This window comes from Girardinichthys multiradiatus, chromosome 18 (genome assembly GCF_021462225.1).
Source record: "Girardinichthys multiradiatus isolate DD_20200921_A chromosome 18, DD_fGirMul_XY1, whole genome shotgun sequence".
Lineage (NCBI taxonomy): Eukaryota > Metazoa > Chordata > Actinopteri > Cyprinodontiformes > Goodeidae > Girardinichthys > Girardinichthys multiradiatus.
The window spans coordinates 49185575-49201007 of NC_061810.1; the positions used below are offsets into that span (position 1 = coordinate 49185575).

The 15433-nt window shown below is 40.8% G+C and overlaps 1 protein-coding gene across 2 annotated transcripts in view; it reads left to right on the forward strand.

Annotated features, from left to right (window-relative positions):
* The first annotated feature begins 4646 nt into the window (after positions 1-4646).
* LOC124884019 (gastrula zinc finger protein XlCGF57.1-like) overlaps positions 4647-15433 on the forward strand; it is a 33303-nt gene continuing 22516 nt past the window's right edge. The window contains exons 1-2 of one of the 2 annotated variants that reach the window (XM_047391605.1): positions 4647-5074; positions 6462-8240. In XM_047391605.1, coding sequence (XP_047247561.1) covers positions 4972-5074; positions 6462-8240 — 1882 coding nt within the window. In that variant the 5' untranslated portion in view covers positions 4647-4971. Of the gene's footprint in view, positions 5075-6461; positions 8922-15433 lie in introns of those variants that run through there. The other variant, XM_047391604.1, reaches the window with a different exon arrangement.

Consider the following 15433-nt stretch of genomic DNA (forward strand, 5'->3'; position numbering starts at 1 on the left):
ATCTTGTTTTTCTCTGCTCGAAATATAAGCCCCTTGTTCAGAGGCAACCTGTAATAAAGAGGACTGTGAGAAAATGGTCACAGGAAGCTGAAGAAGCTCTGCAAGGTTGTTTGATGCTACATACTGGGACGCACTGTGCCAGCCACATGGAGAGGACATCAATGCCATGACTGAGTGTGTAACCGACTAAATAAACTTCTGTGTGGATAACATCATCCCCACCAGAACCGTGAGATGCTTCCCCAATAACAAACCTTGGATCACCAGTGACCTGAAGGACCTGCTTAACAAGAAAACAAGAGCATTCAGAGAGGGAGACAGAGAATTATTGAGGAGTTTACAGAAGCAACTTAAAGTCAAGATAGAAGACAGCAAGGAGGTGTACAAGAAGAAGCTGGAGAGCAGCTCCAGCAAAACAATATCAGAGATGTGTGGACAGGGATGAAGAAGATCACAGGCTTCAAGCAGAAGGATGATCAGACAAATGAAGCTCTGGACAGAGCCAATGAACTGAACACCAAACAGACATTCCACCCTCCTTTGACCCACAGCTGTCCAGTAACATCTCAAATTCTTTATCTTCCACCTCAGCCCTAGACCCTTCTGCTTCTACATGTTTGCCTTCAACCATATCAGAAGATGCTGATGCTTCCTTTGCTTCCCCTTCCACCTGTGTGTCTCAGGAAGTCAGGTGAAGAGACAACTGGAGAGACTGAATCGGAATAAGGCTGCAGGTCCAGATCATGTCAGCCCTAGAGTCCTGAAGGGCTGTGCAGAGCAGCTCTGTGGGATTCTGCAGCACCTCTTCAACCTTAGCCTGGCCCAGAAGAAGGTTCCAGTGTTGTGGAAGACCTCCTGTCTTGTTCCAGTACCAAAGAAAACTGATCCATCAGTCCTCAATGACTATAGACCTGTTGCCCTGACATCCCACATCATGAAGGTCCTAGAGAAACTCCTGTTGGCCCACCTGAGTAAGCAAACAATAAACCCCCTTCAGTTTGCTTATCGCTGTGGAGTTGGAGTTGAAGATGCCATCATACACCTGCTTCAACAAACCCACTGTCATCTGGACAAAGCCAGCAGCACTGTGAGGATCATGTTCTTTGATTTCTCCAGAACATTTAATACAATCCAACCTGATTTGCTTTGTCAGAAACTCCAGAAGACTCAGGTGGAGGCCTCAACAATCTCCTGGATTAAAGACTACCTGACAAACAGACCACAGTTTGTGAGACTGAAGGGTTGTGAGTCTAACCAGGTAGTCAGCAGCACAGGAGCACCACAGGGGACTGTACTCTCACCATTCCTTTTCACTCTGTACACCTCAGACGTCCAGGACCAGACAGACTCCTGTCATCTGCAGAAATACTTAGATGATTCTGCAGTTGTGGGGTGGATCAGAGATGGACAAGAAGCTGAGTACAGGAAGGTGGTGGACCGCTTTGTGGCATGGTGTGGAAACAATCATCTCATTTTAAACGTGACTAAAAGAAAGGAGATGATTGTAGATTTTAAGAGAAACAGGAATAAGTTAAAAACTATTTATATCATGGGAGAAGAAGTGGAGGTGGTGGAGGAGTATAAATACCTCGGTGTTCATCTGGACAACAGACTAGAGTGGAGATGCAACTGTGAAGCCATCTACAAGAAGGGACAGAGCAGACTGTACTTCTTGAGGAAGCTTAGGTCCTTTGGTGTTTGCAGCAAGATGCTGCATATCTTCTATAAGTCTGTTGTGGAGAGTGTGATCTCTTCTCCATCATCTGCTGGGGAAGCAGCATCAGAACCAGGGACTTAAAAAAGCTCAACAAGCTGATAAAAAAGGCTGGTTCTGTTCTGGGGACTCCTCTGGAACCTCTGGAGATCATTGTGGAAAGATGGATTCTTCATAAAATGAAGAACATTATGGAGAACCCTGAGCATCCTCTTCATGAGACTGTCCTACAACAACAGAGTGTCTTCAGTCAGAGGCTTCTTCAGATCTGCTGTAAGACAGAGCACTACAGGAGATCCTTCCTGCCCACAGCCATCAGCATCTACAACGGCTCTTTGAGGAAACCTGCAGAATATGAGCTATAACAACATTTAATTTCCCTTTGGGATTAATAAAGTATTTTTGAATTGAATTGAAATAATATGAATAGAAAAACCAAACATTATGTAAAATAATATGCCCAGCCCAGACTCAGCAGAACACTGTGAATTCTACAATAAGCATGGTCCGAGATAATATGAAATTGTCATGGAATGATAACCTTGAGTAAAACAAAATACTGCTTCATGGTATTAACACAAATATGTACAACATGATCTATTTTCTTTTCATACAAAGAAACTACAGTTAATAAATTGCTGCTGTCTAAATAATATTGATTATTAAAGATATAATGTTGTTGAGAGCACATTGCAACACCTAATAGCAGATCACATCCATGTATTCTTGTCATGCCCAAGGCTGAATGTATTCTGGGAGGATGGACTCGAAACTTTCAATGCCAGCATAGCACCAGAGCCCAGTTTTGCATTGTTGGGTCTTACCCCAGAAGATCTGCTACTTAGATGGATGCTCTGTGACTTTATGACAACACACTTTTATCATAAAGTTGTTCCTTTTCTCTTTTTTGTGTTAGGATTATGATGATTGATTAATTAATATTTATCAATAATTATAATTGAAAATCATAATTTAACAAAATTAATTTCTTAACCAAAATCCTTATTTATGAATCGACGCCAGAAATGTCCTCTGGTGTTGTAATTGTAGCCTAAAGCCCTTGATAATTACAACCGTTAAATGCTCAATAATAATTGATAACTATTACTAGATGTCACTGTTTAATCAACTGTTTCTGCCGAAACGTGGGGAACTTTGACCTTATTTTAACAGACAAATCACTCTTGCACAAAACAAACACAAACGCCTTCTCTTTATCTACGTGAATATTTATTAAATCAACAGTCCTGATACAATCCGCTCTCCAATTCAATAATCTTCACCTAATCAAACACGCAAAGTTCTACATAAAAGGGTATAATATCTAACTAAACAAATAAAACAAAACAGCAGTGGATGTGTATGGAATCAAACCAGCAGTTATGGCAAACAAATGATAACGTGACACGGAGCGGAGTTTCGTGGAGGCCCCTCGGACCACAGGCAGTCATAAACTTTCCCCAAGCAAAGTTGTAAACCCAAGAAAACAAAGGGTAATAAACTGTTGGCGGCAAGCTAGTAACACGAGGTTGAAGACAAAGAAAATGGTGAATTTCACCATAAGGTTATTATAGCAGTCCAGTTTCACAGCGCACCTGAGCTTGCTCTCAGGTGTTACAACACAGCAAAACACACACAGCTGGGAAGCACAGCGGCTTTCAGATGTCCACAGCAAATCAAAGTTTCAATACAAGGTTGCATGCACATACAGTTTAGAACACATTAGACTAAGTGACGAATCTAATCGCGCTAAAACCTACTCTACCCTACCCACGCTATTCCTAATAAAGAAATAAAAATAAAATAAAAAAGGATGGATTTTACTTGTTGAAGTTTTCTTTCTGGGGCAGCGAGTGAGAGAAGGGGGGCGGGGGGATTACTGCGCATCCGCAGTCAAACTCCAAGAAGAGCGGTCAATCTCCATCCTCTGGCCTCCTTGGCGAAAGGGGAAAATATGATCTGACCGTCAACAGTCGACTGGAACAAAACAAGGGTGGTAATCCGTCTCCTTGAGAACTCCGTGGTTTTTTGGTTATGTGTTAAACTCACGTCTTTGATCGGCAAAGTGAAAACTTACAAGCCTTCTTATTCCTGTAACCTTAATTCACTTAGTTTTCTCGTTGGCCAACGAGGAGAATGAATTGAAATCCATGTGGGATCTCTTCTCCAGAATGCTGCTTCAGTTGCGTGGTAACCGCGTCTAGGTCCCAAGTTGAAAGCAATGGTGGGCCGTCTCATCCTCTGTTATATAGTTGGCTCTGGCGTCAGAACTGCAACGCCCCCGTCCTATCAGCCGCGGTGGCCACTGGCATTTGTAGTAGCGGACTGTCCTGGGATACAAACTGGCCGAAAACGCCGGAAGGCCTGGTGGCGTCCAGCGTGCAAATGGTCCAATATTCAACAAAACATGGTCCAACATTTGTTGTTAATAAATGAGAAATTAAACAAGATTTTGTTGTTGAAGAAACTTCTTGTCTTAGTTTTTACTTCATGTCACCAGTCGTAAAATATTGCATACTTTACCCTACCTGCTGCTAACACTAAGAATTTATAGATTTGTGCTGATGATACAAACCACTGTCAATGGTGGACATTAGCACAATGCCTAAAAAACTTGTAAGATGTGATCTTACAGTCTAAATGTCATTTATTTTTGTATTTGCCATGGTAAGAGAGTAACAGATATTTCAAACTTTAAAAGTCATAAGTATGATGCAAAGCAATTTATTAAGCTTGTAGCTATAGTCACTTGATCCATGGTTAATAGTCTGACGTTTTAATTTTCAATAAAACTAAAACTTTCTCTTTTTTATTAATTCTTTCTGGTCTTTTTTATTGTTTTAGCATAAGGTCTTAGGATAACATTATTTTAATAAAAGAGATAATAATCCTCTTCTTCAAATATTTAACTGCTTTTAAAACCGAACCTCCAGCATTCAGTAAACGATTGACGAGGCCGATTGTTCCCTACCAATATGGCGGATGCATCGACGTGGGCGGGACTTCCGGGAGTTTCACCCCTGGCACTAATGCGCAGACTCGTGCTTCTCTCCGGTTCAATGGCGGCAGTTGGAGCGTCGTCCTTCGTGTTTTCTTGGGTTTTTGTTGACGGAGCAGCAGCGGGAGAGTTAATAAAGATGTAAGATAGAAACAGCAGCAGTTGATGAACTCTGGAAAGAAGAGAAACGGTTTGAAGCTCAGCAGGAACTGCTCAGTAACGGTTGAAGGAAAGTTTGGAGAGAGAAAAGCTACCAGAGATGTGGAGACAGCAGGTCAAACAGCGACTGGATGCAGCAGAGGAGCAGAGACACGAAATACTGGATGCTGCTTTCAGCCCCGAAGATCGGCTGCAGTCATTAGGTTTGGATGTTTTCATTGTTCCGAGCAGCTGAAGGGATGCTAGCTGCAGGTTAGCAGCAGCTTTACAGTCAAACAGCGGATGTTAGCTTGCAGCTAAATATGATCTCCACCAGTACAGGGTGTATTACGGTAGAAGTGCTGTATGGGTTCTGCCTGAGGAGGAAGGAAGCTGCGGAGGCATCTTTAGATTGATTTCTTTCTGACATTGAATCAGAGTTAAGATAAGAAAAGTCATGAGATTTTAATGTAAATTTAGCAAAACTGTTATGCTAATTCTTGTTTTTATACCTTGACGGCCTTTAATGTCAACCTTAGAAACAAAAGTAAGGCAAAACTTTAACTAGACCTTAGTTAAACATATAAAGTCTGCAGTAGCAATATTAGTTAACAGTTTTACCGATAAAATACTTTAACATCTGTCATTTTAACCAATTATTGGTCTTTTATTTATATAAGCTTGTGAAATAAAAATAGAAACAAGAAATGCTTTCAGTTTGGGTTTTTCTTTTTGCAGTGACACCAAACATGTACAGTCAGAGGATCTTCTCATGGGAACCGTTTTAGAGATAACTCAACATATATTTTCACCACTTGTAATCTGGAGTAATATGATCAATCTCTCAAACAGGTGTTCATTTAAAAGATAAAACCCCACAATATGGTGACATTATGGTTTACAAGGACCACCACTGTGTTTAGGGCTTTATTAAACTGACTTATTATTTTCCAAATACCATCCCAGGACACGCAAAAAGATACCAAAATGGGCAGAAGCAGCAGTCAGATAGCTACAATAATATTTATCCTGAACAAAATACAATTATTACAAGTAAACTTAGAGATATGAATGTTTAGATTATTAGTGGTAGAAATGATATTTTAAGTTATCTAGAATTCCAGCTGAAAGTTATTTCAAAATCCCAAATTTATCCTGTAAAGAATGACAGTTGAGTGTTAATAGGAAGAATTTCATTCTAGATATCTGAAAGTTTAGTTTTAAGTGAGTAGGAAGAATTGATTTATGCATACTTGTTGAAATATCTCCCTGTTATTAAATGTAAACCCAGCTTGCCATAAGGAATGCTGGGTGGCTCCATATAGTCAATGGAAACTCTGCTCACTCCTTAAATCTTTGGGACATTTTATTGAAGGGAATTTAATCTGTAAGAACCCTATGGCACAACTTATTAATGCTTTTAAAACTGTAACTTTTCAAACCTCTACTTTACTTGAGATCCCTAAAAGTCACTTTGTTAGCATCAGCTCCCATCCACAGGGCACTGTGAATTTATGGCAACCTGTCGTTGTGAATAAAAGATCTGGAGAACTTAGTTTAAGACGCATAGCAGTTACTGTTGTTCATATTGTGTTTAATTGTTGCCTGCAGATGTTCAGCAGATGCTGCTGGTTAAAGAGGCTCCTGAAGAACAGAGTCCTGGTGTGGACCACATAAAGGAGGAACAGGAGGAACTCTGGATCAGTCAGGAGGAAGGAGGGCAGCTCAGTGTGAAGGAAGAGACTGATGCCCCCAGGTGTCCAGAGACTCTCCACCTAAAGGAGGAACTCTGGACCGGTCTGGAGGGAGAGCAGCTCAGTGTGAAGGAGGCTGATGCAAACATGTTTCCATTAACTGCTGCTCCTCTGAAGAGTGAAGATGATGAAGAGAAACCTCTGTTCTCACAGCTTCATCAAATAGAAAACAGAGATATTCCAACCAGTAGCGTAGCTGACCAGATGAAAGTAGAACCTGATGAAGAGGACTATGGAGAAGCAGAATCCAACAGGAAGACAGATCTGAACACTCATGGAGACACTTTCAACTCTTCTGAGACTGAAGACAGCGAGGAAGATGATGTGAACCATCCTGACTCAGGATCTGAGACTGAAGACAGTAATGATGACTGGAAGGAGAGCAGGACTCGTGAGTCAGGTGGAAACTCTGTCAGCAGATCTATAAACTGCTCTGACTGTGGCCAACAGTTTGATACCAAGCTCTCTCTTCAGACTCACATGGCAGATCATTTACCAAATAGCTCTTCAGCTAATAGAAAATGTTTTAGCGAAAAGAAAAATGTAGACACACAAAAGAAAGACCAAAAGGGTTTAAAATGTGATGAATGTGGTAAAAGCTTTATGAAGAAAAATCATCTAAACCAACACATGAGAGTTCACACTGGAGAAAAACCATTTGGGTGTCATCTTTGTGGCCAAAGTTTTAGTATTAAATCAACTTTAAACAGTCACATGAGGGTCCACACTGGAGAGAAACCATTTGGTTGTAATGTTTGTGGGCATAAATTTAGCATAAAGTCATCTTTAAACAAACACATGAGAATCCACACAGGAGAGAAACCATTTGCTTGTCATGTTTGTGGACATACATTTAGTGTGAAGTCAGCTTTAAATATGCATGTTAACACCCATACAGGAGAGAAACCATTTGGTTGTGATGTTTGTGGACAAAAATTTAACCGAAAGTCAACCTTGAATTTGCACACAAAAAACCACACGGGGCAGAAACAGTTTGTTTGTGATGTTTGTGGAAAAGGATTTAATGATAATTCAACTTTAAAAAATCACATTAGGATCCACACAGGAGAGAAACCATTTGTTTGTGATGTTTGTGGACAAAAATTTAACCGAAAGTCAACCTTGAATTTGCACATAAAAAACCACACGGGGCAGAAACAGTTTGTTTGTGATGTTTGCGGAAAAGGATTTAATGATAATTCAACTTTAAAAAAACACATCAGGATCCACACAGGAGAGAAACCATTTGCTTGTGATGTTTGTGGACATAAATTTGGTGTGAAGTCAGCTTTAAATATGCATGTTAAAACCCACACAGGTGAGAAACCATTTGGTTGTGATGTTTGTGGACAAAGATTTACCCGAAAGTCAACCTTGAATTTGCACACAGGAAATCACACGGGGCAGAGACAGTTTGTTTGTAATGTTTGTGGAAAAGGATTTACTGATAATTCAACGTTAAAAAAGCACATCAGGATCCACACAGCAGAGAAAGCTTTTGGTTGTAACGTTTGTAGGAAAAGCTTCAATGACAAGTCAACTTTAGAAAAACATATGAAAATTCACATTGGTTGTAATATTTGCGGAAAAACATTTAACCAAGAGGCAAGTTTAAACATTCACATGAGAATCCAACATATGGTTATGATTTTATTGCCATAGATTCTTCAGGTTTAAGCTAACTATACCAACTCTCCTTAAAGTCCTGCTGGAAATGTTGAAAAGTTTCCAATTGAGGAGGGGCTGCTGCTCACTAATAAAGCTTATACATCTGATGCTAATGAAAATATCATTTTTATTCATAATATTGTTCAAGAAATAGTATTTTTAAGAGAACCGCTTGAGCTTCTGTGAGAATTTAGTTGTTTTAACAATATTTAGTTTTCTCCATCAGACGTTTTCCACATATTTGCTAGTAATGACTTTTATCTTAAAATTCATATTTTGGATCCAGTTCAGTTGCATCGCTTCATGCAGAATATGGTCACCCCACAACCTGAGTGATCTCTGTTATATTGGAGCCATCTTGGATGAGTCATGTGACTCATAAACCATCAGTATCATCTGTGCCACTTTCCCCTCCGTTTTCACCTGAAGTCTTCCTGTTTAAGGTTCTCTCTTTTTGTGACCTTTGTAGCTCTTTAGCGCCCCCTTTCTGTGCATCATGTGTTTCTAGATTGAATTGCAGGCTCTGTCTCTTGGACCCTGCCTGCTGCAGTCGTGACATCGCTCTGTTCCAAACCCGCCCTCTGCTTCAGTAATAACAGAGTCTGTCACATAATCAGCAGCTGCAAATAAACTGAAGATTTTTACAATATTTCTGAGGTTCTGTTCATTTTTAATGGAAGAATGTTTCTATTTCTTTTACTCCTAATGAAGTTCTGTAAATATGTCTCCATGAAATGTCCAATATTTTCCTGAAACTTGACTTTATTCTCTTTATTACATTCTGTTATTTGTTGATATGTGAAAAACCCACTTCCCGTATGGTCCAACAGAGCTCGGCTTGGTTCTGTTAGAACCTCAGAGTTTGGAAACACTCGTCTGACGTCCAGACGCTCAACTCTGTGTTTCCACCTCAAAGCCCTAAGCTGTCAGCAAACTTCAGGAGTAAAGACTGGATCTGAGCTTCATCTGGTGTTCAGCAGATGTTAGCTTGCTGCTTTTTCATTGAAAACGTTGGTCTACTGTGTTATTGTTAACACATTTCTGGATAATATGAACGGATAATATGAAACGGATCCAAACTGAAATAATATAAATACGGAATAAAGTTAAGCCCAAAGAAAAACCAATAACTCGGGCAGATTTGGATTTCAAGGGATTTTAATTCAGTCAAGAACCAGGAAGGCATCTTTCCAATTATATCAATGAACAAGAAAAAAAAACGTTTTATTTACAGCACAAGATATGGTTTCCTTTTAATAACAGCAGTATACTTATTGTTTCAACACAGACCTGCCATAATTACACTGTTATTAAGAAAAAAAAAACATTAACAAAACTTTTAATATTTATAAGTCATCTACAAAGTGCCCAGCTTTGTTTTCTTTATCCATCTTTATCTGTTATATATGTATTTACATACTTACAAAGATCAGTCTTGCACAGCCAGCCAGCCAAACTTCTCACCTGATGATGTGTGGATTTTTACTACCTTTAGGGGCGGGGCCTGGACCACTTGTTTTTTATTTTCTATAGTTGGATGCGGAGCTGGAGATCTGTGGCTGCTACTTGCAGGAGAGTGCTGCTATCATCATAACTCTGGGGGCATTTAAAAAACGCAGATATTTTAGTTTGTTATGCAGGTACTGTGGTCTTTGTCTACTGGCGTGAATGTGTTTTCACCTGTGGGCGCGCACATTAGCACAGAACTCTGCGGCGAGTGATACAGAGACCTAAATATATCAAGTAATATTTCAGGGAACGAAATAAGGCAGTTATATTTATCCTGGCCACTAGATGTTTGCAAGGAATCAATTATCAGTGTCAGCCTCTGAGCTCTAAACGACTCTAAAGTCATCTGAGAATCATGTAAGCATGAGGAGTGAATCACATTCTTACCTGTGTTTCTACCAGACTTTGCCAGGTCCAGCACTAATTCTGTACTTCCTTCATCGTGGACAGATAAATTATCTCAGATTTGAGATAATCTCAATGTGAGAAAGCTGCAGTAAACAGCAGGTTTTCTGGTGTTTATTTTAAAGCTGAGCAGCATAGAAAATAAATGCTGCCTCTTTTGTTTAGTTCTGGTCCTGGAACCTCAGAATGAACATCTCTGATGATCTGACAGGTTTACAGAACATGGTTCATACCTGACAGGGTATTTAGGCCCATAACCAGTGATGTCCAAAAGTCCGGTGTCCTGCATGTTTTAGGTGTTCTCTCAGGTTCTATGTAGCAGAAATAAACAAGTCCATATTTGAGATAATCTCAATGTGAGAAAGATAGCTAGTTAGCATCAATGCTAACTGTGGTCTGCTTGGGTTTGTCGCTCGCTGTCTTTTCTGGCCCTGCACAATGTACAGCTTCAGCACCGGTTCCGACACAGCTAATATCCAGTCCAACTAAGCAAAGATACTCTCTAGTGATAGGACTTTAATATGAAGGAGTTCTGCGCCATATTACTATCTGTATTTCCTCATACCGGCCTAGTGTTTGATGGAATTTAATTTGTTTTAAAAAACAACTTCAGGTTCATAAATCTGTTGACCAAATCGTACTAAACCAAACATGATTCATCCAAATGCTGGTTTATTCTTTTAGCATTTCATTTGTCATAGCTTATATGCACACAACAAAAGTAGAGACACAAACATTTATTTTCAAAATTCATAGTGAGATACAATGATACATGTTTGGGCTCAAGGCAACAAGAGTATTTTTACATCAGCAGCACCAAGTTGTGATGCTGCCTCCAGGGAGATGTCCAGTACTCCTGTATTCTGAGCTGGTAGCTAGCTTCCACAGTGCAACGGTCCCTCTTTTCCTTATTGGCACACATTCGCTGAAAGTCGTATGTTGTCTCTCCAGAGTTGGAGCAGTTTGTTGCACAGGAAGCAGAACATTTGGTCAAACATCCTGAAGTTCTGCAACCACAGCATGTTCGTGAAACCGGGAACAATAATATCCCACCATTGGGAAGGCCCGGCTAAACACCCAGACTGACAGATACATTTGGCACAGGGCAGATATCTGAAACATAAACAGCATACATATTACAGGTCCTTCTCAAAATATTTCAGGTCTTTTATTGTCTTAATACGGATGATTGTGGCATACAGCTCATGAAAACCCAAAATTCCTATCTCACAAAATTAGCATATCATTAAAAGGGTCTCTAAACGAGCTATGAACCTAATCATCTGAATCAACGAGTTAACTCTAAACACCTGCAAAAGATTCCTGAGGCCTTTAAAACTCCCAGCCTGGTTCATCACTCAAAACCCCAATCATGGGTAAGACTGCCGACCTGACTGCTGTCCAGAAGGCCACTATTGACACCCTCAAGCAAGAGGGTAAGACACAGAAAGAAATTTCTGAACAAATAGGCTGTTCCCAGAGTGCTGTATCAAGGCACCTCAGTGGGAAGTCTGTGGGAAGGAAAAAGTGTGGCAGAAAACGCTGCACAACGAGAAGAGGTGACCGGACCCTGAGGAAGATTGTGGAGAAGGGCCGATTCCAGACCTTGGGGGACCTGCGGAAGCAGTGGACTGAGTCTGGAGTAGAAACATCCAGAGCCACCGTGCACAGGCGTGTGCAGGAAATGGGCTACAGGTGCCGCATTCCCCAGGTCAAGCCACTTTGAACCAGAAACAGCGGCAGAAGCGCCTGACCTGGGCTACAGAGAAGCAGCACTGGACTGTTGCTCAGTGGTCCAAAGTACTTTTTTCGGATGAAAGCAAATTCTGCATGTCATTCGGAAATCAAGGTGCCAGAGTCTGGAGGAAGACTGGGGAGAAGGAAATGCCAAAATGCCAGAAGTCCAGTGTCAAGTACCCACAGTCAGTGATGGTCTGGGGTGCCGTGTCAGCTGCTGGTGTTGGTCCACTGTGTTTTATCAAGGGCAGGGTCAATGCAGCTAGCTATCAGGAGATGTTGGAGCACTTCATGCTTCCATCTGCTGAAAAGCTTTATGGAGATGAAGATTTCATTTTTCAGCACCACCTGGTACCTGCTCACAGTGCCAAAACCACTGGTAACTGGTTTACTGACCATGGTATCACTGTGCTCAATTGGCCTGCCAACTCTCCTGACCTGAACCCCATAGAGAATCTGTGGGATATTGTGAAGAGAACGTTGAGAGACTCAAGACCCAACACTCTGGATGAGCTAAAGGCCGCTATCGAAGCATCCTGGGCCTCCATAAGACCTCAGCAGTGCCACAGGCTGATTGCCTCCATGCCACGCCGCATTGAAGCAGTCATTTCTGCAAAAGGATTCCCAACCAAGTATTGAGTGCATAAATGTACATGATTATTTGAAGGTTGACGTTTTTTGTATTAAAAACACTTTTCTTTTATTGGTCGGATGAAATATGCTAATTTTGTGAGATAGGAATTTTGGGTTTTCATGAGCTGTATGCCAAAATCATCCGTATTAAGACAATAAAAGACCTGAAATATTTCAGTTAGTGTGCAATAAATCTAAAATATATGAATGTTAAATTTTCATCATTACATTATGGAAAATAATGAACTTTATCACAATATGCTAATATTTTGAGAAGGACCTGTACAATAAGTAACATAAACGTTGGGCTTATTGTGTATATGACCACTATAGCAGGCTAGTATTAGGTAGGATTAACTTACTTTCTGCCGCGTCCTGGGCTGTGGCGTAGGCAACAACCCGGGCCTGGGAGGAGTTCCCACTGTTTACAGTTGGGATGGGGAGCTGGTGACCTTGACTGGGAACATTACAGGGCGGTGGAAGGAGTACTTAGAGGATTGAGGACCTCAAGTCTCTGGATCTTGTTGGCTGTCTTGTTGAGGCTGACATGTCGCGGGCCCTTTATTAGGGGCCATCCGGTCTCTGTACAAGCGGAGCAGGAGTTTGGTCCGCATTGCCGGCACTAAGTTGGACCTGTTCCTGGTGCATGTTGGACTCCGGCAGGGCTTCCTTTTATTTTTAAATTTCCCTTTTCGTTTATCATATGCAGTAAATTGCTTTTATAGGTTTTCCTTAATATCGTGCCCATATCTATATGTATTGGGTAATCTAAACTAAAACCAGATAAATAATTAATTTAATCACTTATTAATTTTGTTGATTAGCTTATTTAATGTCTTCTTGTTTCTTTTCAGGACCGGTCAGGCTAGTCTTTGGGGTTAGCCAATGTCCAGGCTGACTGGAGGTGAGGTTTCACCAGCCATGGACTTTAGCGTGTGAAAATGACAGACCTGCAGGACGCAGTGGTGGTCTGCAGAGGGATTGGCTATGGGCCTCCTTCAGTCCTCCAGGGGGCGCTCTACAGAGCTCTGGAGGATCCAGCATTGAGCTGGGAGTTCCTGTGTGAAGGCGGAGTCTGCTCTCCAGGGGCCTCATGTACTAAACACAACTTGCAAGACTCGGCAGCCTCTGAAATTCAACAGCAGTCAAGTTTAAAAGAAAAGGTTGCATGCACATACAATTCAGAACACATTAGACTATAAGTGGCGATTCTACATCGCACTAAAACCTCCTCTACCCTGCCCACGCTATTCCTAATAAAGAAATAAAAATAAAAGGTGGATTTTACTTGTCGTTGTCTCCTCTGAGCGTGAGGGAGGTGAAGAGTTCCACGCGTTCGCGGATTCTCAGCAAAGCAGTCCATTTCCTTCCTTGGTGGCCTCCGTGGCAGAAAGGTAGAAAATAATGACGGACTGTCGCTAGTCGACTCGTACAAAAACAAGGAGGAATAATTGCGTCTCCTTGAAACTCCGTGTTTTTTTTTTTTTTGGTTACGTGTTAAACTCATGTCTTCGATTGGTAAAGTTGAAAACTTACAAGCCTTCTTATTCCTGTAGGCTTCATTTGCTTAGTTTTCTCATTGGCCAACGAAGGAGAATAAAAATAAAATCCACGTGGAACTTTTTCTCCAGAGGGATGCGCCTCAGTTGCTGGTCCGGTTTCCAGCGTGAAAAGCAATGGTGGGCCATCTCATACTCTGTTATATAGTTGGCGGTGGCCTCAGGTCTGCGACGCCCCCATCCTATCAGCCGTGGTGGCCGCTGGGATTTGTAGTAGTGGACTGTCCTGCGGTACAAAATGGCTGATGACGTTGGAAAGGCATAGTGGCATTCAGCAACATGCCAATGGTCCAATATTCAGCAAACAAGTGGTCCATTGATAATCAAAGATTTACTAATTTCATTTAATACTTGTAGAAAATGGAAAATCATTATACATCATTTATTTGGATACACTTGTTGTTTATACTTCTGCAAAAGATAAGACAGTTAATATGTGGCTCCACACAGGCCCCTCCAGTCTCTGAGTCCCAGAATATAAGAACATGCTTGTTTCACTCTCCACTGCTTCAACTGTGTATTTTAATAATTGTTGCATGGATCACACATAAGGATATTTATTGTAACTTTTACGGATTTAACTGTGAGCAGTTAATGAATGTTTCATGGATTACATGGAAAGATCTCACCTTATTTTGACAAGAGAGGAAGGCTGGATAAAATGTTTTTACGTATAATGTTTAATATATCAGACGAAAACAGACTTTGGTTCAGTTAAAATTAAATGTGTGAAGCGACTCAGTTGCATAAACAGATATTTGTTAATACAATACTGTTATAAATATGTGCCTATAAGTTAGCGAATTTTACAACTAGGGGAGAAAGTCCTCCTGTAACTTAAGAGATAAGAAATAGTTGTGGTTTTCCATCAATAAGAGTTTAGGTCAGATCCCTGCATCGGCTGGGTGGGGACAGGGAGACAAGCTGCTAGCGAGCAAGCAATGCTTGAAAATCAATAAAACATCCAGCACTGTTAGCTCAGGAATTGTGGAGCTGAAGCCCAGCAGATGTTTCCCAACATCCCACAATCTCATGATAGCAGACTTTTCAAAATTAAAAATCCTCAATTCGAATCCGGGTCATATAAGTTTAGAAAACAGGAAAGCGAGCAAGCAATGCAATCTCAGCTAAAATGTTTCTAATTTGTTTTTTACTCACTAATGTGATTTATCCGATATTTTAGTACAATATACTACAATAAAAGCAAAAGTACAAGTTTTAATATTACATTTCCTTGGTTACAGTAAAGTAAATTTTTCAATAGCTGATGCCAGAATCCTGATCAAGAGAAATGGATCAAGCTAAGCCAACTTTATTT